The sequence below is a fragment of the Eumetopias jubatus genome, unplaced genomic scaffold (assembly GCF_037043125.1).
Source record: "Eumetopias jubatus isolate StellerSeaLion01/CBP00866 unplaced genomic scaffold, mEumJub1_p1.0 scaffold_7, whole genome shotgun sequence".
NCBI classification, from domain to species: domain Eukaryota; kingdom Metazoa; phylum Chordata; class Mammalia; order Carnivora; family Otariidae; genus Eumetopias; species Eumetopias jubatus.
Window position 1 is genome coordinate 115,516,645 of NW_028274813.1, and position 27,246 is coordinate 115,543,890.

The 27,246-nt window shown below is 36.8% G+C and overlaps 1 protein-coding gene across 3 annotated transcripts in view; it reads left to right on the forward strand.

Annotated features, from left to right (window-relative positions):
* Nucleotides 1-27,246, forward strand: part of SCAPER (S-phase cyclin A associated protein in the ER) — a 539,336-nt gene that overhangs the window by 176,084 nt on the left and 336,006 nt on the right. For all 3 annotated transcript variants that reach the window (XM_028092672.2, XM_028092676.2, XM_028092674.2), the window contains exons 18-20: nt 12,686-12,767; nt 14,706-14,858; nt 15,404-15,511. In XM_028092672.2, the coding sequence (XP_027948473.2) occupies nt 12,686-12,767; nt 14,706-14,858; nt 15,404-15,511 (343 nt within the window). The remainder of the gene's footprint in view (nt 1-12,685; nt 12,768-14,705; nt 14,859-15,403; nt 15,512-27,246) is intronic.

Genomic DNA, 27,246 nt, shown 5'->3' on the forward strand with positions numbered 1-27,246 from the left:
TTTGCTTAGATGATGTGTCCATTGCTGTGAGTGGGGTGTTAATGTCCCCTACTATTATTGTATTATTATCAATGAGTTTCTTTTTTTAAGATTCTTTTTTTTTTTTAAGATTGTATTTATTTATTTGACAGAGAAAGGGAGAAGCAGGCTTCCCGCTGAGCAGGGAGCCTGATGCGGGGCTCGATCCCAGGACCCCGGGATCATGACCTGAACCGAAGGCAGACGCCCAACGACTGAACCACCCAGGCGCCCTATCAATGAGTTTCTTTAAGTTTGTTATTAATTGATTTATATATTTGGCTGCTCCCAAATTAGGGGCATAAATATTTACAATTGTTAGATCTTCTTCTTGGATAGAACCCTTTATTAAGATATAGTGTCCTTTTTCATCTCTTACCACAGTCTTTGGTTTAAAATCTAGTTTTTCTGATATCAGAATGGCATATAAGGGTGGCTTCTCTAGCTTTCTTTTGATGTCCATTCACATGATAAATTGTTCTCCACCCCTTCACTTTCAATCTGGAGGTGTCTTGGGTGTCAAATGAATCTCTTGTAAGCAGTGTATCAATGGGTCTTGGTTTTTTTTTATCCATTCTGATACCCTGTGATTTTTGATTGGAGCATTTACTCCATTTACATTCAGAGTAATTATTTAAATATATGAATTTAGTGCCATTGTATTACTTGTAAAGTCACTGTTCCTGTAGATTATCTCTCTTCCTTTCTGGTCTTTGTTATTTTTGGTCTCTCTTACCCACTCACAGGGTCCCCCTTAATATTTCTTGAAGAACTAGTTTAGTGTTCATGAACTCCTTTACTTTTTGTTTATCTTGGAAACTCTTTCTCTCCTTCTAATCTGAATGACAGCCTTTCTGGATAAAGTTTTCTTGGCTGCTTATTTTTCCCATTTACCATGTTGAATATATCATGCCACGGCTTTCTGGCCTGCCAGGTGTATGTGGATAGGTCTGATCCTAGCCTAAGTGTCTACCCTTGTATGTTAATGATCTTATTTTAATTTATTTTATTATGTTAGTCACCATACAATGCATCATTAGTTTTTGATGTAGTGATTGATTCATTGTTTTCATATAACACCCAGGGCTCCGTGCAGTTTGTGCCCTCCTTGATACCCATCACTGGGCTAACCCATCCCCGCCCCCCCCGCCCCCCCCGTCTAAAACCCTCAGTTTGTTTCTTGGAGTCCATAGTCTCTCATGGTTAATGATCTTCTTTCCTGAGCTGCTTTCAGAATTCTGTCTCTATTTTTGTATTTTTCAGGTTTCACTATGATATGTCATGGTGTTGACCCATTTTGTTGATTTTGAGGGGAGTTCTCTGTGCCTCTTGGACTTGAATGTCTGTTTCCTTCCCCAGATTAGGGAAGTTCTCAGCTATGATATCTCCAATTTACCTTCTGTACCTCTCTCTCGTTCTTCTGCCTCTTGGACCCCAATAATTCTAATATTGTTTCGTTTTATGGTATTGCTGATTTCTCAGAGTCTCCCCTCATGATCCAGTAGTTGTTTTCCTTTCTTTTCCTCAGCTTCTTTCCTTTCCATCATCTTGTCTTCTATGTCACTGACTCTTCTGCCGCATTTGCCCTAGCTCTTAGAGCATCCCTTTTAGACTGCATCTCAGTTAAAACATTTTTAATTTCGGCCTGATTAGATTTTATTTCTGCACTAAGAGATTCGCTAGTGTCTTTTATGCTTTTGTCAAGCCCAGCTAGTAACTTTATAATCGTTATCCTGAATTCTATCTCTGGCATTTTACTTATATCTCTATCAATTAGATCTGGGGCAGAGACTATTACTTCTGGTTCTTCCTTTTGTTGTGAATTCCTCCTTTTAGTCATTTTGCCAAGAGAAGAATGGATGAACAAAAGAACAAAATGAAAAATATCAACCACTACCCAAGGGAAATACACACTAGAAAAATCAAAGAGGTCAGAAGCCAAAAAAGAAAAGAAAAAGAAAAAAAAGAGGCAAAAAAGAGAGTATATAATCTCCCAGGTGGACAAAATAGGGTGATTCACTTGGTCCTAGGTATATTTTGTTTGTTATAAGACACTAAATCCCAAAATTGTAAAGAATGCAAAACTTATATATATACATATATATAAATAAAATTGAATACAGTGAAAGGAAACCAAAAATAAGGAATGTATCTATAAAATGTAAATGTAAAAAGAAAATTGAGAAAAGACTTAAAAGAGTTGATAAAATAAACTAGTTGAAAAGGAAAAAAAAGAAAAAAGAAAATTTTAAACTGAAAGAATAAAGACTCACGTGAAAAAAACCCTCTAATTTTATGTAATGTTTTCCCCTTGCGTGGGAGTTTTTCAGTTATGAGTGATCTGTAAACTTGGTACTCACCTGAGGATCCTGCTCGTCTTCTGGGGGAGTGGCCTGTTGTACTGAATCTCAGGTGTATTTGCCTGAGCAGAGTTGCACCACCGCTTGCCAGAGGGCTGGGCTCAGTGTAAGCTGCTTCAGTTGCTCTATGTGGCTTTTGTTCCCTGAAGGCTTTTCGCACCACTTTAGAGGATGGAAGTAAAAAAATGGCAGCACCCCACTCTCCAGCCCTAGAGCTGAACAACTTCGGCCCCCACTCTTCATTGCACCCTCAGGGAAAGGCAGTCAGTCCCTTTCATGCGCACCAAACTCCACAGACTCCTGCAGTGCATACCCGCACCAATCCTGGGTGTTGGGGGGTGTCTCATTACACCCCACCACTGGCTGGGCCCCTCCTCAGGGAGTGTTTGCCTTATTCTGTGCACACCTGTGCCGCTACTACAGGGGGAAGGAGCCAGATCTTGCAGCAGTTGTTGCTTGCTGGGCCCCTGCTTGGAGAGCAGTCACCTGATTTTGTCATGGTTCATGGTTTATGGCAACACCTAGCTGAGAGGCCCCTCTGGGGCTTGCTTCCTTGCTGCAATGCTTGGGAGCTCTGCTGCGCTCAGGCACCCCCGTTCTTTCTGTGACCCTGGGGATCCTGAGACCACACTGTCCCACCTACATTTTTGTCCCGCTTCACCACCTGAGCACATTTCAGGCAGGGACCTCCTTCACAGGAGCGGACTTCTAAAAGTTCCGATTTTGTGCTCCACTGCTATATCACTATCCAGTAGCCAGCTTATGGAGCCTCCTTCCCCCGTGATTTATCTTCTGATTTTTCCCCCCTCAGATTCATATGTCTGCACCTCCTACCTTGCAAAACGTGGTTACTTTTCTATTTGTAGAATTGCAGCAGTTCTTTTCTTAGGTCTCAGGTTAAATTCACAGGTGTTCAGAACGATTTGATAGACATCTAGCTGAATTCCAGGGACCAGATGAAATGCGGGTCTCCTACTCTTCTAACATCTTTCCTTCCTCTTCCCAATTAAAGATATTTTCTAATATTTTTATGATTTTTTTGATCTCTGAGTTATTTAGAATCATGTTGTTTACTTTCCAAATACTTGGGGATATCTCCAATTTTCAGTCGTTTTCTAATTAAATCTTTTTTAGTTGAAGAATATACTTTGTGTAAATTTAGTCCTTTTAAATTCATTGAAACTTATGGCTTTGGGTGTAGACTATTCTAGAGAAAGGTCCTACATGCTCTTGTAAAGTATTTGTATTATGTTGTTGGATGGAGTGTTCTTTAAATGTCAGTTAAGTTAGTTGATTGTTTTGTCTTGACTTCTGTATGCTTACTGATTTTCTGTTTTATTAATTTTTGATAGATGGTTATTGAAATTTCCAAATATTTTTGAATTGTCTATTTATATTTTCAATTTTGACAACTTCTGCTTTATGTAGTTGGTGCCTCAATGTTATGGGAATATAATATCTTCCTGGGCTATTGATTCTTTCATCATTATGAAATGTTCCTCTGTGACATTTTAAAAAAAATATTTCTTGCCTTAACATCATCTTTTTTTTCTGTTTTAAATATTGCCATGGTCATTGTTTACATGATATGTCTTTTTTCCCTTCTACTTTCCTTCTACCTTTCCTTTTTCATTGTTTACATGATATGTCTTTTTTCCCTTCTACTTTCCTTCTTTCCTTTTTCCCTTCTACTCCCTTCTACCCTTCTACTTTCATCCTTTTGTGTCTTTTTATTTAAACTTTGTCTCTTATAGACTAAATATAGTTGAGGTTTCCTTTTAGATCTAGTCTAATTTCTGCCTTTTGATTAAAGTGTTTAGTCCATTCTCACTGAATGTAATTATTGATCTGATTGCATTTATGTCTTCCACTTTGATACTTGTTTTCGATACATCTGAAGGGGTTTTTTTTCTGTCTTACTACAGCCTTTTTTGTTAATACTTTTTTTCCTTTAAATTTTTTGTTATGTTAATCACCATACATTACATCATTAGTTTTTGATAGTGTTCCAGGATTCATTGTTTGTGCATAACACCCAGTGCTCCATGCAGAACGTGCCCTCTTTAATACCCATCACCAGGTTAACCCATCCCCCCACCCCCCTCCCCTCTAGAACCCTCAGTTTGTTTTTCAGAGTCCATCATCTCTCCTGGTTCATCTTCCCCTCCGATTTACCCTCCTTCATTGTTGCCCTCCTGCTATCTTTTTTTTTTTTTTTAACATATATTGCATTATTTGTTTCAGAGGTACAGATCTGTGATTCAACAGTCTTGCACAATTCACAGCGCTCACCATAGCACATACCCTCCCCAATGTCTATCACCCAGCCAACCCATCCCTCCCACCCCGCAACACTGCAGCAACCCTGTTTGTTTCCTGAGATTAAGAATTCCTCATATCAGTGAGGTCATATGATACATGTCTTTCTCTGATCGGCTTATTTCACTCAGCATAACACCCTCCAGTTCCATCCACGTTGTTGCAAATGGCAAGACCTTATTCCTTTTGATGGCTGCATAATATTCCATTGTATATATATACCACATGTTCTTTATCCATTCATCTGTCGATGGACATCTTGGCTCTTTCCACAGTTTGGCTATTGTGGGCATTGCTGCTATAAACATCGGGGTGCATGTACACCTTCGGATCCCTACATTTGTATCTTTGGGGTAAATACCCAGTAGTGCAATTGCTGGATCGTACGGTAGCTCTATTTTCAACTTTTGGAGGAACCTCCATACTGTTTTCCAGAGTGGTTGCACCAACTTGCATTCCCACCAACAGTGTAGGAGGGTTCCCCTTTCTCCGCATCCCCGCTAACATCTGTCATTTCCTGACTTGTTAATTTTAGCCATTCTAACTGGTTTTAGGTGGTACCTCATTGAGGTTTTGATTTAGATTTCCCTGATGCTGAGCGATGTTGAGCACTTTTTCATGTGCCTGTTGGCCATTTGGATGTCTTCTTTGGAAAAATGTCTGTTCATGTCTTCTGCCCATTTCTTGATTGGATTATTTGTTCTTTGGGTGTTGAGTTTGATAAGTTCTTTATAGATTTTGGATACTAGCCCTTTATCTGATATGTCATTTGCAAATATTTTCTCCCATTCTGTCGGTTGTCTTTTGGTTTTATGGACTGTTTCTTTAGCTGCGCAAAAGCTTTTTATCTTGATGAAATCCCAATAGTTCATTTTTGCCCTTGCTTCCCTTGCCTTTGGTGATATTTCTAGGAAGAAGTTCCTGCGGCTGAGGTCAAAGAGGTTGCTGCCTGTGTTCTCCTTTAGGATATTGATGGACTCCTGTCTCACGTTTAGGTCTTTCAACCATTTGGAGTCTATTTTTGTGTGTCGTGTAAGGAAATGGTCCAGTTTTATTCTTCTGCATGTGGCTATCCAATTTTCCCAACACCATTTGTTGAAGAGACTGTCTTTTTTCCATTGAACATTCTTTCCTGCTTTGTCAAAGATTAGTTGACCATAGAGTTGAGGGTCCATTTCTGGGCTCTCGATTCTGTTCCACTGATCTATGTGGTTTTTGTGCCAGTACCATACTGTCTTGATGATGACAGCTTTGTAATAGAGCTGGAAGTCCGGAATTGTGATGCCGCCAGCTTTGCTTTTCTTTGTCAACATTCCTCTGACTGTTTGGGGTCTCTTCTGGTTCCATACAAATTTTAGGATTATTTGTTCCATTTCTTTGAATAAAGTGGATGATATTTTTTTTAAAGATTTTTATTTATTTATTGAGAGAGAGAGAGAATGGTAGAGAGAGAGCATGAGAGGGAGGAAGGTCAGAGGGAGAAACAGACTCCCTACCGAGCAGGGAGCCCGATGTGGGACTTGATCCCGGGACTCCAGGATCATGACCTGAGCCGAAGGCAGTCGCTTAACCAACTGAGCCACCCAGGCGCCCAAAGTGGATGGTATTTTGATGGGGATTGCATTGAATGTGTAGATTGCTCTAGGTAGCATTGACATCTTCACAATATTTGTTCTTGCAATCCATGAGCATGGAACGTTTTTCCATTTCTTTGTGTCTTCCTCAGTTTCTTTCATGAATATTTAATAGTTTGAGTACAGATCCTTTGCCTCTTTGGTTAGATTTATCCTAGGTATCTTATGGTTTTAGGTGCAATTGTAAATGGGATCGACTCCTTAATTTCTCTCTCTTCTGTCTTATTTGTATATAGAAATGAAACTGACTTCTGTTCATTGATTTTATATCCTGCCACTTTACTGAATTCCTGTATGAGTTCTAGCAGTTTCGGGGTGGAGTCTTTTGGGTTTTCCACATACAGTATCATATCATCTGCAATGAGTGAGAGTTTGACTTCCTCTTTGCCGATTTGGATGCCTTTCATTTCTTTTTGTTACCTGATTGCTGTGGCTAGGACTTCTAATACTATGTTGAATAGCAGTGGTGAGAGTGGACATCCCTGCCACGTTCCTGACCTCAGGGGGAAAGCTCTCAGTTTTTCCCCATTGAGAATGATATTCGCTGTAGGTTTTTCATAGATGGCTTTTATGATATTGAGGTATGTACCCTCTATCCCTGTACTCTGAAGAGTTTTGATCAAGAAAGGATGCTGTACTTTGTCAAATGCTTTTTCTGCATCTATTGAGAGGATCATATGGTTCTTGTTCTTTCTTTGGTTAATGTATCACGTTGATTGATTTGTGGATGTTGAACCAACCTTGCAGCCCAGGGATAAATCCCACTTGGTCGCGGTGAAGAAGCCTTTTAATGTACTGTTGGATCCTATTGGCTAGTATTTTGGTGAGAATTTTGGCATCCATCTTCATCAAGGGTATTGGTCTGTAATTCTCCTTTTTGATGGGGTCTTTGTCTGGTTTTGGGATCAAGGTAATGGTGGCCTCATAAAATGAATTTGGAAGTTTTCCTTCCATTTCTATTTTTTGGAACAGTTCCAGGAGAATAGGTATTAATTCTTCTTGAAATGTCTGATAGAATTCCCCTGGGAAGCCATCTGGCCCTGGGCTCTTGTTTGTTGGGAGATTTTTGACTGCTTCAATATCCTTAGTGGGTATAGGTCTGTTCAGGTTTTCCATTTCTTCTGGTTCAGTTTTGGTAGTGGATACATCTCTAGGAATGCACCAATTTCTTCCAGGTTATCTAATGTGGTGGCATAGAATTGCTCATAATATATTCTTATAATTGTTTGTATTTCTTTGGTGCTGGTTGTGATCTCTCCTCTTTCATTCATGATTTTGTTGATTTGGGTCATTTCTCTTTTCTTGTTGATAAGTCTGGCCAGGGGTTTATCAATCTTGTTAATTCTTTCAAAGAACCAGCTCCTAGTTTCGTTGATCTGTTCTACTGTTCTTTTGGTTTCTATTTCATTGATGTCTGCTCTGATCTTTCTTATTTCTCTTCTCCTGCTGGGTTTAGGCTTTATTTGCTGTTTTTTCTCTAGCTCCTTTAGGTGTAGGGTTAGGTTGTGTGTTTGAGACCTTTCTTGTTTCTTGAGAAAGGCTTGTATTGCTATATACTTTCCTCTCAGGACTGCCTTTGCTGTATCCCAAAGATTTGGAACAGTTGTGTTTTCATTTTCATTGGTTTCCATGAATTTTTTTAATTCTTCTTTAATTTCCTGGTTGACCCATTCATTCTTTAGTAGGATGTTCTTTAGCCTCCATGTATTTGAGTTCTTTCTGATTTTCCTCTTGTGATTGAGTTCTAGTTTCAAAGCACTGTGGTCTGAAAATATGCAGGGAATGATCCCAGTCTTTTGGTATTGTTTGAGACCTGATTTGTGACCTAGAATGTGATCTATTCTGGAGAATGTTCCTTGGCACTAGAGAAGAATGTGTATTCCATTGCTTTGGGATGGAATGTTCTGAATAGGTCTGTGAAGTCCATTTGGTCCATTGTGTCATTTAAAGTCTTTATTTCCTTGTTGATCTTTTGCTTAGATGATCTGTCCATTTCAGTGAGGTGGGTGTTAAAGTCCCCCACTATTATTGCATTGTTGTCAATGTGTTCCTTCGCTTTTGTTATTAATTGCCTTATATCATTGGTTGCTCCCATGTTAGGGGCATAGATATTTACAGTTGTTAGATCTTCTTGTTGGATAGACCCTTTAAGTAGGATATAGTGTCTTTCCTCATCTCTAATTACAGTCTTTGTTTTAAAATCTAATTTGTCTGATATAAGGATTGCCACCCCAGCTTTCTTTTGGTGTCCATTAGCATGGTAATGTACCTGAGAAGTCCATTACCAAGTCTTCAGAAAAGACCTGAAACCAGGGGAAAAGAAAGGGAAAGAGAAAAAAGAAAGAGATAAAAAAAGAAAAAGATAAAAACAAAAACAGAACAAAACAGAAAAAGAGAATATTATCAAATATGATTAAGCTTGTGCATAGATCAGTCCACACACTAGATTTTGGGTGTATTTTGGTCTGTTAGAGGAAAGTGCCTCCCAAAATTTTAAAGAAAGAAAGACTTATATATGTACAAGATAAGGGTTGATACAATGAAGGGATGTACTATGACTGTAAGGATAAAAATTATAAAAAATTTTGTAAAAGGAATTGAAAGAAATTGTTTGAAAAAAAGAAAAGTGGATAAAAAAAAAAGGAGAAAAAGGGAGAGAATGTGATCAGGCAGGAGACTAAAACAAAGCCATACACCAGAGATTTAGGGTATATTTTGATCTCTTAGAAGAAACTGTATCCCAAAATTTTAAGGAAAGTGCAACTTACAGATATATGCCAAAAATAAGGGTGACTTCTATGAAGGGATAGTATATGACTCTAAAAATAAAAAATAGAAAATTTTTTTAAAAAAAGGGATTGATAAGATATTGGTTGAAAAAGGGAAAAAGAAGAATTCAAAAAAAATTGACTTTGAAAGACTAAAGAATCATGGTAAAAAGAGCCATGAATTCTATGTGCAGTATTCCACTAGCGCTGGAGTTTTGCCGTTCTCATTGATTGGTAAACTTGGTCTTGGCTGGTGGTTCTTGCTGATCTTCTGGGGGAGGGGCCTGTTGCCGTTGTTCCCAAATGTCTTTGCTGGAGGCAGAATTGCCCCGCCCTTGCCGGTCCGGGCTAAGTAATCTGCTCGGGTTTGCTGTTGGGAGCTTTTGTTTCCTGCAAGCTTTGCATACAGCTATGGAGGACAAGAGTGAAAATGGCGGCCTCCCAGTCTCCGCTCCGGAGGAGCCGAGAACTCGGGCCCGGTCCTCAGTGAGCCCCCAGAGAAAAGCAGTCAATCAGTCACATCTCCCGGATCTCCGGCTGCACTCAGTGCTCACCGGGCCTGTGAACAAGCATTTCTATCTCTGGTACCAGACTCGGTGTTGAGTCTCCAAACCCAGCAGATTCCTGCGGTGCGCTCCCGTGCAGCTCCTTCCAGGGGAGGAAGGGGAGTTTCCCCGGATCTGCCACTTGTTGGGTCCCTGCTGGAGGAGCAGTGGCCCGACTGTGTTGTGGATCACAGTTTATGGCAACCCAGAGCTGAGAGCCCATGCCTCCGCTCCGTCTCTGCAGCCGGCTTCCCTGCTCTGATACCCAGGAGCTCTGCTGCACTCAGGCACCCCCGGTCTTTCTTTGACGCCGAGGTTCCTGAGACCACACTGTCCCGTGAGGTTCTGCCCCCGCTTAGCTACTGGAGTGACGTCCCTTAGCGGACCCGAATTCTAAAAGTTCCCATTTTGTGCTCCCCTGCTCTATCACTTGCCAGAAGGAGCTGTTGGAGGCCCCCTCCCCCTCCGTCTATCCTTCGGAATATTGCCTCCGATTCACTTCTCCACACGTCCTACCTTCCAGAAAGTGGTCGCTTTTCTGTTCAGAGAGTTGTTGCTATTCTTTTCTTTGATCTCCTGTTGAGTTTGTACGTGTTCAGAATGGTTTGATTCCTATCCAGCTGAATTCCTGGTACCAAACAAAATCCAGGTCTCCTACTCCTCTGCCGTCTTGCTCCGCCCCCCTACTTAATACTTTATAGTGCATCATTTAAAATTTTTCATTTTTTAGAAAATATATTAGCAGAAGCAGGGGGAGGGGCAGTGAGAGAGGGAGTGATGCAGCCTCCCCACTGAGCAGGGTGCCTGACATGGGGCTTTATCCCATGAGCCTGAGATCATGACCTGAGCCAAAATCTATAGTTGAATAGTTAACTGACTGAGCCACAGGCACCCCTTTCTCTTGATTTTTAAAACTCTTAGTTTTGCTTAGTGGTTCCTCTATTACAATATTTATCTTGATTTATGACAATCTACTTTTGATTAAAACTAACTTAATTTTGGTAAAATAGAGCAACTCTGTTCCGTTATAGTTCTGTAGCCTTTTCTTCATGTTACTATTGTCACATAAAGTATACCTATATATGTAATAAACTCAACAATGCAGTATTATAATTATCTCTTTATGTAGTGCCACATTTTTCAAAGAAATTAGAGAGCAAATATATTTATTAACATACTTACCATTTCTGGTGTTTTTTTTTTGTGGATTCAGGTTACTTTTTGGCATAATTGCTTTTTAGCTACATGGGCTTCTTTCAGTATTTCTTGTAAGGGAGTTTTGCTGTCATTGAATTATCTTGCTATTTGCTTATCTGGGAATATTTTGCCTTCATTTTGTTTTTGACTTTTAAAATTTTTTGTTATTTTAGTATATTTGACATTTTCCTTCATTTTGAATGACAGTTTTGTTGGATACAGAGTTCCTGGTTTTGTTCTTTTTTGTTTTCAGTTGTTTGAATCTTTTGACTTCTGTTTTTTCTGATATAAAAGTTAGTCATTAATTATATTGGTTTTCATTTGTATAACGTGATTTGTTTTTTCCTTTCTACTCTCCAAATTTTCTGTTTGTCTGTAATCAGATTGACTATGATTTCTCTAGTTTGGTTCTCTTCATGATTGTTCGATTCTGTACATAGTTAAGTTTGGGAAGTGTTTGGGCTTATTTGTTCAGATATTTAATTGTCATTTCTCTTCAGGCATCTCTGATTTGTCATATATTCTCAAACTTTCCATGGTTTTGATGACCTTGACAGTTTTGAATAGTGGTCAGGTAGATTGTAGAATGTCCCACAGGTAGGACTTGTCTGATGTTCTTCTCCTGGTTAGATTGATGTTATAGCTTTCTGGGAGAAAGAACACAGAAGTAACTAAGAATTTCCATTTGTAACATCTCAAAGGTTCATGCTGTCAATTTGAATTATCACTAATTTTATTAACCTTGATCCCCTGGCTAAGATGGTGTTTGTCAGATGTCTCCCATTGTATAATTACTCTAAAATTTTTTCTATGCTATCCTCCTTGGAAGCAAGTCACTAAGCATAGCCAATACTGAAAAGGTGGGGAATTATTCTCTACCTTCTTGAGAGGAGAATTCCTACATAAATTATTTGTAATTCTTCTGTAACGGACATTTGTCCTCTCCTATTTATTAAACGCTTTTTTAAATGTCAGTGTGGACTTACTTATATTTATTTTATACATTGTGCTATAAACCAATATTATTTTGTTGCTCAAAGTGTTCCAACTTTGGACATTGGGAGCTCTTTCATTTGGCCCCTGTGTCCCTTCAACATACTTCATCATTTTATTTTTTGAGCACTTTATTGCTCTTCTGGCACTGCAAGATCGTCCATACTCATCCTGTGTTTTCTCTATTCCACCCCTAGAATCAGCCATTTGTTTAAGGAGTTTTGGTTTCTTTTATTGGAAAGTATTTTAAGAAAAAACGTGTCTGTTGAGGTTCCCTATTTGTTGAATCATTGCCATAATATTTTTCTTTAGTTTGGCATACTTTCTTTTAATTCTTTGAACATATTTGTAACAGCTGTTTTGTAGTCTTTGCCTACTAAATACAGCATATGGCCTTCTTCAGAGACAGTTTCAATTGACTGCTTTTTTCAAAGCCTGGTCATACTTCTTTGTATGTCTCATAATTTGTGATTGTTTCCTTTGCTATTACTTTTGTGTTTGTGAATCTGTGCCTTTTCTATTCATTTCTTGTGGTTTTAGTGGTTTTTTGGAAGGCAACAGAGATAAATATGTTTTCAACATGCCGTATATAAATGAGAGCTCCAGAGGTAGTATTTAAACCCATACCTGGTATGGGTCCAGAAACCTATTTTTATAACTAAGAATTTGTGTTGCTTCTTAAACATTTATTGAGTACTACATTTGGGACTTAGGCACTCAGAAAAGAATAATTTAAAAAATAATATCCCTTTAGAATATGTAATCCTATGTATCCCAATTGTATTTTTTAACCTCATGAGATTTGTTACTCCAAGCAGTTGAGTTTATAATTTTTAATATCTTTCTTACAGAGATAGGGAGGAACGATTGGCTGCACTCACAGCTGCTCAACAAGAAGCAATGGAAGAGCTGCAGAAAAAAATTCAGCTCAAGGTAAGGATATTATATATTTTAATTTGGAATTCTAGAGCTTTCAATGGAGCATGAGGTTAAATTTTTTATTTATGGAATTGTGTAAAAATTTTAATTAATTTGAATTCTTAGTATTTGGATAATGAGACTTATATGATTTGGTTATGATCACTTCTAACTCAGCTATCAAAAAACTAAATTTTTTTTTTTTAAGATTTTATTTATTTATTTGGCAGAGAGAGACAGCGAGAGAGGGAACACAAGCAGGGGGAGTGGGAGAGGAAGAAGCAGGCTTCCCATAGAGCAGGAAGCCCTACGCAGGGCTCGATCCCAGGACCCTGGGTTCATGACCTGAGCCGAAGGCAGACATTTAATGATTGAGCCACACAGGTGCCCCATATGTATCTAAAATATATAAAGAGGGGCTCTTGATGGCTCAGTCGTTAAGCATCTGCCTTCGGCTCAGGTTATGATCCCAGGGTCCTGGGATAGAGCCGTGCATTGGGCTCCCTGCTCAGCAGGAGGCCTGCTTCTCCCTCTCCCACTCCCTCTGCTTGTGTTCCCTTTCTCGCTGTCTCTCTCTTTCTCTCTCTCTCTCTCTCTCTCTCTCTCAAATAAATAAATAAATAAATCTTTTTTAAAAAATAAAAAATTTAATAAGATAATGTGGAGAATAATTAAAGTAATTTTAACATTTCCTGTTTTTGTACTAACCAATTTGTTAGTGACTTGAAGGCATTACTATTTGGCTTCTGATATTCATACTTTTAATTATTTACAAATAAACTAGAAGATGATTAGTGTAATTAGTTTCACTTGCTTTTCAGTGCTTGTGAGTTGTGCAGTTGTAACTTGGGAAATTATGATTAACTGCTATTTTCTGGAAAGTCTTTAGCATTAGTAATACAGTTTCTAGCAGTATATTTCACACTGTGTAACAGTTATTTACAGATTGGCTCCTCACGGAGATAGTAAATTTTGTAAGGTAGAGGACAATATTTTATTATTTGTGTAGTCCTAGAACTTTTATCATTCATTTAAATTTAGTGCAGCAAAAATTTATTGAGCTTTGTGGTAGTTATGGGTTACAGAGATGAGTAAGGCATGATCCTAAGTTTCAAGAAACTCTTAAACTAGTGTGAGATTCAGATGCTGATAATTTCCATATGGATAGAGGTATACTTGGCACGCTATGGAAGTACAGGTGAGGACACTTGGTCTAACATGAAGGGTTTCAGAAGTCAGAGGAAACATTTTAGAGAATAACTCCTGATTTGAAAGAGAGATGAGTTTAATGGATAGAATAGGTAGGTTGGTGGGATGATATTTCCAGTCATATGAAAAAGTATGAGCATGAAGTCAGAAGTCTGGCATTGTGTTTTTTTCAGCTTGGTGGTTTTTCTTTTGTTTGTTTTTGGGGGAAGTCACTGGAAGTGTAGAATAACCAGAAATGGTGTGGTGTGGAGTTAGTGTGGTAGAGGTCTGTATCATGATGAGGTTTGTCTACTATCAGGATATGCTTGGTCTTCACATATGGGTCAACATTTCCCATTGTGTATTCCCCAAAGTGTTTCTCCAAAGTATGTTGTAGTCAAATAAGTGTGTAATATGTTGCTTAGTATAGCTAGGTTTAATTGAGTCTTAGAGCACAGAAACATGCCAGAGGCTCAGAATAGTTCTGTTAAAAACCTGTTTAGCTTTAATTTACTGTTCTTCAAATTTATTTGATGATAGAACCTTTTCCACAAAACACTTAACAATCCCCCATAGGTATAGTTCTATGAAGCACACTTTAGGAGATGTTACTGGGCTTTATGTAAATTCTTGTTCTTAGTGTTCAAGTTAACAGTGAATTAAGACATTCTTATTTTAGAAAATTTAATGGAAATACTATTTTTTCAAGTTCTCAGTATACTTTGAATAATATTTTATATTCTCACACTTTGACTTCATTCACAGCATGATGAAAGCATTCGAAGGCACATGGAACAGATTGAACAAAGAAAAGAAAAAGCTGCTGAGTTAAGCAGTGGGAGGCATGCAAATACAGATTATGCCCCTAAACTGACCCCTTATGAAAGAAAGAAGCAATGTTCCCTTTGCAATGTCCTGGTAGGTTGTCATTATTAATATTGTGATTATATAATTTATTACTAAAGTTTATTAAACTATGGAAATATATTCTCCCAGTCTTTTAAGATTCATACTAAGGCATGTGATGAGTACCACAGATTTCTGTCATGATTTTTATGCAAAGTAAGTACCAGAAAAATAGTATTGGCCTTTAGGAGTAGCATGCAAAGTGCCGATGCAAGCAGTTGCTGCTGAAATGGCTATACCCGCTTAATTGTTAGCCCAAGCAATATTTTTGGGTACTTGGACCAAAAAAGAAAAGAGCATTTTTAGTGCTGAAACTTGAACTTTGATACTCAGAAGAAATGGTATCCTGTTAAGGTTGGCCACAAAGGCATGGTTTTTTTGACCGTGTATCTTCTAGAGGATTATCAGAATTGTGTTTTAATTTAGTTGTGTTTTAATTAGTATGTAAAGGCTAGAGTGATCTCAACTTCCATATAGTATACTGGCTTGAATATGTAATATTTATAATTAGATATAATTATATGTTGATTACAGTTGCTTTGATTTTATGCTTTTAGATCTCTTCAGAGGTGTATCTTTTTAGCCACATTAAAGGAAGAAAACACCAGCAAGCTGTGAGAGAGAACAGCAGCATCCAAGGGCGTGAACTTTCAGATGAAGAAGTGGTAAGCTTTACTTTCATTCATTTACACATATTTATTGAATAATCTAGTATGCTCTCTTTTATTATAAAGAATTACATGTTCATATGTGATTATTTAAAACTATAACATTTAATAACTACTAAAATATTGTATAAAAATGTGTCACTTTAGTGTACATTTTAACAAACATAGGAATAAAAATGTAATACTGTTATATAATTTTAGTGCAAAAAAATACTATCATATTTTGATATTTTAATATCAAAGGAACTGGAGTGTATTATGCTAAGTGAAATAAACCAATCAGAGAAAGACAATTATCATCTGGTTTCATTCAAATGTGGAATATAAGAAACAGTGCAGGGGATCTTAAGGGAGGGGAGAGAAAACTGGATGGAAAGCAGTCAGAGAGGGAAACAAAGCATGTGAGACTCTTAGCTATGGGAAACAAACTGAGGGTTGCTTAGGAGGTGGGTGGGGGGATGGGGTACCTTGGGTGAGGGGCATTAAGGAGGGCACGTTATGTGGTGAACACTGGGTGTTACACGCAACTGATGAATTGTTGAACACTACATCTGAAATTAATGATATACTATGTTTTGGCTAATTAAATTTAAATAAAAAAATAGTAAAGGAAAGATTTGTTTAGTGATGCTCCTCATTTCTTATAAAATAGTTAACAATATAAATGTCATATAAATTGACACTTTTGTATGAATACAGTATTTAGAAATTTTCAGAAATGCATTATTTACTTATAATTGTTTATAATGGAATTTAGATTTGTATGAATATTTTTATAAATATTTTACATATAGCTGTTATTTAGACATGGATGACATTGCTAATCTATGAATTTGTTGGTTCTATTTGTACTAGCAAATTTCTAAAGCTACCCAAAGATGAGACATTCATGTTTGTCAAGCATCTCTTAAGATAACCAGGAAAGGTTATTGTGGTTCTATGAGGGTAGTACCTGTGTGTACATGCATGTGTGTGTTTAACTCCTTTTTTTCCCAGTGTAACATATATTAAGAGTATACAAATCTCAAGTATATAGTTTGATTAATTTTTACATATGTTTCACTCACATGAATATATAGATTATTTCTTGTACCCCAGAAGGCTCTCTCATGTTCTGTCCCAGACATGTCCCCAAAAGGTAACTGGTCTCTGACTCTAGCACCATCAGTTAGTTTTGTCTGTTCTGGAAATTTACTTAAATGTTATCAGTCAGTATGAACTTTTTGTGTCTGGTTTCTTTCACCCATCCCTAACTCTGTGAGATTGATGTTTAATGTTTATATGAAGCTATAGTTCATTCTTTTTCGTAGCTTTTTGTCAGTGCTTTCTAGGCAAAGACCATCAGGAACACACCTGTAGTTGAATGAAATTGGGTTTTATTAATTTATTAAAAGAATGGAAAATACATACTGTGGGGGAGTTATGGAGTTTCTCAATAAGGTGTTAGAATGGACTTACAGGATTTGGGCTTGTGCTAGGTGATTTGGTTGGGGAGGGGAGAGTTCAAGGACTTGGGCTTTGGTCTGGATTGAATGCTGTCAGGAAGCACAGGTAATTTTGTGGTTGCTTCTTAATAAATCAATAAATCTTAGTGAAGTAGGAGCACCAAAACCACTGTTTTCTCCTGAGTTTCTGGACATGACCAGTGCTTGAATGGAAATTGCACATAGTTATTCTCTGTGATTTTCTCATCTTGAGGATTTTCCCCCTCAAGTTCCAATCAATTTGGCAGCTCGAAACCAAGTTCTGTCTCTTCAGCTCAGTAAGGCTGCTACTTTCAGCTTGCACTGTTCTCCAATGCCAAAAACAGGCATACCTTGAGGAAAAATCCAGAGTGAATGTGGAGCTCATCTCATGTGCTTCCTTTCTTCTAGGGATCATGGTCTCTCAAGTCCTGGCTCTGTTGGCTGTTCTTTAATTGCCTTCAAATTGATGTTTTATATATTTTGTGCAACGTTTTGAGTTGGAAGATAGTCCAGTATAAGCCAGTTCACTGTGGCTGGAATTGGAAGTCTCCTAATGTTTAATTCCTGTATATCCATTGTTTGACATGCTTGACACATAGTAAGGTATTTAATAAAAGCTTATTGAGCTGAGTTGAACTGAAAGGTTGTAAGAATGGCTTTAGGTATCACTAATAAAACATGTAATTAATCATCTATTTAGTTTACCTCAAATAAATTTTTGTCCTTTACTCAAATTGTATTGGTATTTTAAGAGTGAAGAGTAAGGATTTTTTTTTCTTGAATCATTCATATAATTATCCCCATTCACTATTTAAGTTTGCTGTTTAGAACTAGAGTCATGTGTATGTGTATGCCGCCTCGAAAAAAATCTTAAATTGCTTTCATTAGTTAGAATTTAATTATTCCATTTATAAAAATTATTTGTAATTAAATTCTCTTAATTAAAAAACTACATTATTTATAACAAATTGTTTAAACATTTTCTGGAGTATTGCTATTATGTAAATTGAAATCTAAATTTTATGTGTTTTACTTCAGTGAGAGGAGTTGAGAATGAAAGAATATTTAGTTCATGCAATTTGAAAGAAAAATATGCAGTATTATCCAGCTTTTGTAGCTACTATAGCATAGCCTGATGTTTAGCTGTTGTGATTTGAGATTTGGTTGATGTGTTCATTTTGTGTACTATTTCAGCTCAAAGAGATTAAATTTTTTTAAGGTTCTCACTTAATTCATGTAGTTATTCTTGGTTATAGCCCTTTCTTCCTGAAAACAAGCATGCAATATAGCATGAGTTATGTGATATAGTAAAGCAATTTTATATTTACTCATATGGAAGTTTCATTTTTAATCAGTGGAGGTATCTATATAGTAAACATACTTGTTCTACTTAAAGTTATTACTTGTCATCTGTGATGTTTTTATGTTATATACACCTTGTCTGTGACCCTTCTTCTTTGACATGTAAGATTTTATTTATATCACCTCTGACCTAATAAAATTGTACCTTTGACCTTATGCACTTGACATATCAGATAACTTACTCTTGATCTTTGACACATTTTGTTTTAAGCCTGTTAAACATAATAGGTAGCTGCCCAACAAGAAAGGTATATTGTTTTGTGTTTTTATTGTAATTTTACAAGGGAATTTTTCTTGTTTTTTGAGACTTTACAAAAAGAGCTGTTCTGTGTTTTATTTTTTTTTCGCTTCATCTTAGAATCCACATGATAAAAGTAGCTAATTTTTGAAGGTCACAACAAATGGGTGCTAGTTTAATACATTCCAAAATTTAATTTTTTATACATTGCTAAAGAAATAATAAAATACAAGTTTTAACTAAAACTCTGATTTCTGTGTCATCCTATTTTCACACTAATATATAAAGGAGCTAATAGTGATGTTTGTGGACATTGAATGAAGTACAATTATATATAGAGAATGAAGTTAAATAGGTTTTTTTTTTTAATCCATATATTTCTCTTTGTAGGATTCCTTGGCTTTAAAAGCATATAAAGTATACGAACTCTGTTTGTTAACCTGTGTACTTACATAAAGTTTATTTTCATTCGCTGCATAGATGTATAAAAAGGACTTTCATGAAGGATGTTAACTATAATTTATTGGATGTTTACAACCAAATGTGATTTTATAAATCCCAAATTAGTATTTCAGTGTGGAAAAATTATGCACATTAGGTGACTGAAAGAAAAAATGGTATTTTAAATTAGCAAAACTGTAAAGACATTACTGTATTCCAGTGAAATGTAAGCTGATTTCTTTCGCCAGAGGGTGCTGGTGTTGAGGTTAAAGAAATCTAGATGTCTCCCAGAATTGAGGGCAGTCCAGGAAACAAGAGATAATTCCTAATTGATTCATTTCCTTACCTTGCTTACCTTTGTTTGTAGAAGCAAAAGTATTTGTTCTCTTTTTATAATCATGTTAGGAAAGCGTTTTGTCTACTTTTTAACAGAAAATCAAGTCAGATGAACAAACTAGGACTCATTTAGAATAAATCTTTTTTTTTTCTCCCCAGTATCTCAGTTGGGTACACTTTAAGTTAGATTGGGAAATTATCTAAAAATGTCTTACCCTTTCTTATAGGATATAGCTTCCATTGCCTAAATTTTCTCTTTAATAGGATGGGGAAAATTTTATGGTGTGTGTGTGTGTGTGTGTGAGAGAGAGAGAGAATGTGCGAGAGAGAATTGTGTGAGAGAGAACATGTGTATATATTCAGTGTATAACACACACATATATAGCTGATTGTTAACTTACATATTTCTTCTAACTTTTGGAATTCTTATGGTAAATTCACTCACATTATAACTAGGGACATGCAGAGAATATTTGGCTATTTATCCATAGCTGAGTTAGTCCTCTTCATTGATTTAAAGAAAGATTTTTAACTAGGTAACCAATTTGTTTTAAACTTTAGTTTGACACAGTAATTTAAACAGTTTCTCTGGTTTGTACCTAGCCTCTTTTGAATAACAATCCTCGGTCCCCATCCACTTGCTTATACCTGTGTGGATTAAAGGAGGAGTATGGCTTACAGGACCCCATATTACGAGAACTTGAGGTCTCTCTGCATAATGTCTTCTGTCTTTTCCGATTTTCAGTTTGAGGCCCTTTTCTACCTGTTCACTTAGTCTTCTCTGGGCCACCAATCCTGAAAAGTGGCTGGTGAACTCTTGATCTGTTCTTTCCACTTAGTGTTCCAGTGGAGCATCAGACATTTATTTACCTCTTCCTGACCACGTCACCCCTCAGTCTTCTCTGCCTACATCTCTGAGTCTTTGCCATAAGCTTCATTCTGGCCCTGGCAGGCCTACTGGTTTCTACCACAGGGTTCACACCACATAAGAATTAAGAACATTTTGGGAGAGCTAAAACACAAGGTCTCTTCCTGATTGCATAGCATGGCCATATTAATGGACCTATTTGGTGTCAGGGACAGGTGGAGAGATCATTTCTTTTGAGAATCAAAATTACACTTTTGGCATTACTCTCACTTAGCTAACACACTGTCCCCCTTAGGATACACATTTAAAAAATTTATTTCTTCTCTTATCTCCAAATTTTTTTGGCTGGCAAGAAATAAAATTTACTTTAACCACTCCTCCTAATTCCAACCAGGCAACTAAGCCTTAAGGTTGGAAAAAAGAATTCTACATACTCTGGAGTAAATACTACAGTTTGAATTCTCCAGGCTTCATTATTGACATGCAAAAGGACAAGATAGATAAACTTATTAAGTCTCAGGCTCTTAGCTTGGTTTATAAACCTATTGTCTTGCTACTATTATCTGTTTTACATATCTAAAATTGATTATTATAGAGTGTATTTTTCTTGTATTTATTTAGAATAAATTCTAACCACCTCTGTACCTGTATTGGACAAATGCCATATGCTAAGAAAGGTAAAGTAGATAATTACACTCATAATTTTGAAATATTACTCCATTAATACCTGTTTTTCATACTTTTTCTGATGTAATATGACCATTGCACTTTTACTGCTAATAATCACAGTCTCTTTTCTGTATTGGTTTTCTTTTAGTAAACATTCAGTTTGGGAGATACTGATCATCAATCAGTGATTTAGAACAAGAAGCCTAAAGAACTGTAGTTTTCTTAAAGTTTTTTCAGATTCTGTGTCATTGGTTTGGTAAATTACAGCTATATAATGTTCTCCTCCATGAATCTTTTCTTTCAAACAGTTGCTTTATTTTAAAGTGAAATTTCAAATAGGTAACAAATGTCTGCAGTTTAGAAACTTAAGCTCTTTAGTGTTTGATAAAACTATTTTGTGACTCCTAACAGCTCTCATAATACAATTAAACTATATAGATATGAAAAGCCATTTCAACCCTATTTCTCTGCATGAGTCCTTGGACTATTACTGTAATACATGCTGGTTTTTTGTTTGCATTATTGTGGTTTTCAAATTTTACAGTTTGCTTACGATATAATTAAGACTATTTTTTCCTCTTTGCATCTGTTTGGGAATTAGAATGGAGTATCCCAAGCTGATAATTTAAGTGTTAAAGTTAATATGTTTTGGCTGTTTTTTGTAGCTGATACCCATTACCTTTACACAGTTAATTAAATACCTAAACACTATTGCTTTTTAAAAGACATAAACCCTTAAACTCCTTAAACTCTTATTCAAGATCATGGTAGCTGGGAATGACTACAACAGTGACTACTTGTATACATCTACAGATTACAGACCAATGCATTCTCATCTGGCTCTTGTGTGTCATTTGTGAGGAGTTGCAGAATTGTGGCCATGGGCAACATTAAAAGACCAAAGCAGTTGTGATGACTTTTGCAGCTGCTCTCTTTCACTTGGTTGATAGAGGATCAGAAAGGGTTGCAATGAGGTAAATTTATATAACTAAAACTGCTTCTACTTGAATATTCTCTTAAAGTTTTGTGATATGTACTTCTTTATATGGAAATTTTATGCATACCTAATCTTGAAATCCATAATATGACAATTTCATGTTGGAAGAATAAAGGGAATGAAGAATTTATTAATAGGAGCTTATAAGCAAGAACAAGGGTACCTGGGTGGCTCAGTTGTTTGAGCGTCTGACTCTTCATTTTGGCTCAGACTGTGATCTCAGAGTCGTGAAATCGAGCCTCATGTAGGGCTCTGTGCTCAGCGTGGAGTCAGCTTGTCCCTCTCCCTCCCCTTCTGCCCTCCTCCCACTCGCTCACTCATGTTCTCTCTCTCTCTCAAATAAGTAAATAAATAATCTTTTAAAACAATAGGAGTTTATAAGCAAGAATACTCTTGCTCTGACAAGTATAGTTGACAAATTCAGCATTACCTACCTAATTTATATAACTCTTATTTTCCTTACTAAATTTTGGGGCACATGGGTGGCTCAGTCGGTTAAGCATCTGCCTTCGGCTCAGGTCATGATCCCAGAGTCCTGGAATCGAGCCCTGCATCGGGCTCCCTGTTCGTCGGGGAGCCTGCTTCTCCCTCTCCCTCTGCCTGCCATTTCCTCTACTTGTTCTCTCTCTCCCTGTCAAATAAGTAAATAAATCTTAAAAAAAAAAAAAACTTTTAATTCACACCTTATTAGGTTCTTTATTTGAAATTCAGTGGCCAGTATATTAGTTCCAAAGTAAATATTTATAGAAGATCAGATCTTTGATGAGAGTTAATTGAGTTTTAGTAATAATTATTTTGTCAATTTGACTTCTCTTGTAATTGTTAGAGTGGGCACATCTGTTGTATCAGGAAAATCACAAAGTTGTGATTTTCACAATCCCAAAATTTGGTCCTCTCTTTCAAAAAAAAATTATTTTTTTTTAGCTTACAAAGTATTTCAGCATCAGAAAGGAGTGTAGTAAACCCCACATTCCTGCCACCTAGTAGTTACATGATAATACTTCTTTTCTGGTCCCTCCATACTTGGAAAGATGGAAGGGATACAAAGTATATAAAGTGTGAGTTGTGGGGCCAGTTTCAGGGAATAGAGCTAAATCTGTATGTTCTGTGGTGAGAAGTCAATAGATGATCTTAAAACTGAAAAATGAAGAAGTAGCAATGCAATATATATTCAGGAATATAGAGAAGAAAGATAAAAAAAATCCCCTAAAACCATTGCACCTGGATTTGGGAAAGGAATGGGGGAGAGCAGTGGGGAACTTCTTTCTCTGAACCATTGACTATGTAAAATATGTTTGCTGGTAACTTTGACAGAAACAAAAATATTGTTGACAAGGGTGGGAGAATTCCGCCTCCAGCAAAGATATTTGGGAACCACGGCAACAGGCCCCTCCCCCAGAAGATCAACAGGAACAGCCAGCAAGCCAAGACCAAGTTTACTGATAAAGGAGAACAGGAGAACTCCAGCGCTAGGGGAATACTGCACATAGAATTCATGGCTTTTTTTACTATGATTCATTAGTTTTTCAAAGTTAATTTTTTAACTGTTTATTTTTTTAATTTTTCTTTTTACCTTTTTCAACCAACATCTTATCAATCCCTTTTTGAAAAAAACATTTTTTATTTTTCATTTTTAGAGTCATATTTTATCCCTTCTTAGTAGTTACCCTTATTTTTGGCATATATATATATAAATATATATATATACATATATATATTATATATATGTTGTTCTCTCTTTAAAATTTTAAGATACAGTTTCTTCTAACAGATCAAAATATACCCTAAATCACTAGTGTATGGCTTTGTTCTAGTCTCCTGCCTGATCACATTCTCTCCCTTTATTTTTTTCTTTTTTTTTTTAAATCTTCTTCTTGCTTTTTTCAAACAACTTCTTATCAATTCCTTTTATAAAATCGTTTATAATTTTTATCTCTACAGTCATCTTCCATCCCTTCATTGTATCAACCCTTATTTTGTACATATATAAGTCTTTCTTCCTTTAAAATTTTAGGAGGCACTTTTTTCTAACAGACCAAAATACGCCCAAAATCTAGTGTGTGGCACTGATCTATGCACTAGCCTGATCACATTTGATCATATTCTGTTTTTTTTTTGTATTTTTCTGTTTTTGTTTTTATCTTTCTCTTTTTGTGTTTTTTTTTTTTTTCCTCTTCTTTTTTCTTTCTTTCCCTTTCTTTTCCCCTGGTTTCAGGTCTTTTCTGATTTGGATACAGTATATTTGCTGGGGACGTTGTTAACCTGTTAGCATTTTGTTCTCTCATTCATCTATTCTCCTCTAGACAAAATGACAAGACGAAAAAAATCACCTCAGCAAAAAGAACAAGAGGTAGTACCGTCAGCCAGGGACCTACCCAATACGGACATTAGTACGATGTCGGACCTAGAGTTCAGAATCATGACTTTAAAGATACTAGCTGGGCTTGAAAAAAGCGTGGAAGTTATTAGAGAAACCCTTTCTGGAGAAGTAAAAGAACTAAAATCTAACCAAGTTGAAATCAAAAAAGGCTATTAATGAGGTGCAATCAAAAATGGCACTAACTGCTAGGATAAATGAGGCAGAAGAGAGAATCAGCGATATAGAAGACCAAATGATGGAAAATAAAGAGGCTGAGAAAAAGAGAGATAAACAACTACAGGATCACGAGGGCAGAATTCGAGAGATAAGTGATACGATAAGACAAAACAACATTAGAATAATTGGGATCCCAGAAGAAGAAGAAAGAGAGAGAGGGGCAGAAGGTATATTGGAGCAAATAATAGCAGAGAACTGCCCTAATGTGAGGAAGGAAACAGGCATCAAAGCCGGGAGGCACAGAGAACCCCTCTCAAAATCAATAAAAATAGGTCAACACCCTGACATCTAATAGTAAAACTTACGAGTCTCAGAGACAAAGAGAAAATCCTGAAAGCAGCTCGGGAGAAGAGATATATAACCTACAATGATAGAAATATTAGATTGGCAACAGACCTATCCACAGAGACCTGGCAGGCCAGAAAGGACTGGCATGAGATCTTCAGAGCACTAAACGAGAAAAATATGCAGCCAAGAATACTATATCCAGCTAGGCTCTCATTGAAAATTGAAGGAGAGATAAAAAGCTTCCAGGGCAAACAAAAACTAAAGGAATTTGCAAACACAAAACCAGCCCTCCAAGAAATGTTGAAAGGGGTCCTCTAAGCAAAGAGAGAGCCTAAAAGCAGCATAGATCAGAAAGGAACACAGACAATATACAGTAACAGTCACGTACAGGCAATACAATGTCACTAAATTCATACCTTTCAATAGTTACCCTGAATGTAAATGGGCTCAATGCCCCAATCAAAAGACACAGGCTATCAGATTGGATTAAAAAACAAGACCCATTCATATGCTGTCTGCAAGAGACTCATTTTAGACCCAAAGACACCCCCAGATTGAAAGTGAGGGGGTGGAAAACCATTTACCATGCTAATGGACACCGAAAGAAAGCTGGGGTGGCGATCCTTATATCAGACAAATTAGATTTTAAAACAAAGACTGTAATAAGAGATGAGGAAGGACACTCTATCCTACTTAAAGGGTCTATCCAACAAGAAGATCTAACAATTGTAAATATCTATGCCCCGAACATGGGAGCAGCCAATTATATAAGGCAATTAATAACAAAAGCGAAGAAACACATTGACAACAATACAATAGTGGGGGACTTTAATACCCCCCTGACTGAAATGGACAGATCATCTAAGCAAAAGATCAACAAGGAAATAAATACTTTAAATGACACACTGAACCAAATGGACTTCACAGACATATTCAGAACATCCCATCCCAAAGCAACGGAATACGCATTCTTCTCTAGTGTCCATGGAACATTCTCCAGAATTGATCACATCCTCAGTCACAAATCGGGTCTCAATCGGTACCAAAAGATTGGGATGATTCCCTGCATATTTTCAGACCACAGTGCTTTGAAACTAGAACTCAATCACAAGAGGAAAGTCGGAAAGAACTCAAATTCATGGAGGCTAAAGAGCATCCTACTAAAGAATGAATGGGCTACAGGAAATTAAAGAAGAATTTAAAAAATTCATGGAAACCAATGAAAATGAAAGCACAACTGTTCCAAATCTTTGGGATACAGCAAAGGCAGTCCTGAGAGGAACGTATATAGCAATACAAGCCTTTCTCAAGAAACAAGAAAGGTCTCAAATACTCAAATACACAACCTAACCCTACACCTAAAGGAGCTGGAGAAAGAACAGCAAATAAAGCCTAAACCCAGCAGAAGAGAAATAATAAAGATCAGAGCAGACATCAATGAAAGAGAAACCAAAAGAACAGTAGAACAGATCAACGAAACTAGGAGCTGGTTCTTTGAAAGAATGAACAAGATTGATAAACCCCTGGCCAGACTTATCAACAAGAAAAGAGAAATGACCCAAATCAACAAAATCAGGAATGAAAGAGGAGAGATCACAACCAACACCAAAGACATACAAACAATTATAAGAACATATCATGAGCAACTCTATGCCAGCAAACTAGATAACCTGGAAGAAATTGGTGCATTCCTAGAGATGTATCTACCAAAATTGAACCAGGAAGAAAGAGAAAACCTGAACAGACCTATAACCCCTAAGGAAATTGAAGCAGTCATCAAAAATCTCCCAACAGACAAAAGCCCAGGGCCAGATGGCTTCCCAGGGGAATTCTATCAGACATTTCAAGAAGAATTAATACCTATTCTTCTGAACCTGTTCCAAAAAATAGAAATGGAAGGAAAACTTCCAAATTCATTTTATGAGGCCACCATTACCTTGATCCAAAAACCAGACAAAGACCCCATCAAAAAGGAGAATTACAGACCAATGTAGATGGATGCCAAAATTCTTGATGAAGATGGATGCCAAAATTCTCACCAAAATACTAGCCAATAGGATCCAACAGTACATTAAAAAGATTCTTCACCACGACCAAGTGGGATTTATCCCTGGGCTGCAAGGTTGCTTCAAAATCCGCAAATCAATAAACGTGATACAATACATTAACCAAAGAAAGAACAAGAATCATATGATCCTCTCAATAGATGCAGAAAAAGCATTTGACAAAGTATAGCATCCTTTCTTGATCAAAACTCTTCAGAGTACAGGGATAGAGGGTACATACCTCAATATCATAAAAGCCATCTATGAAAAACCTACAGCGAATATCATTCTCAATGGGGAAAAACTGAGAGCTTTTTCCCCTACGGTCAGGAACACGGCAGGGATGTCCACTCTCACCACTGCTATTCAACATAGTATTAGAAATCCTAGCCAGAGGAATCAGACAACAAAAAGAAATGAAAGGCA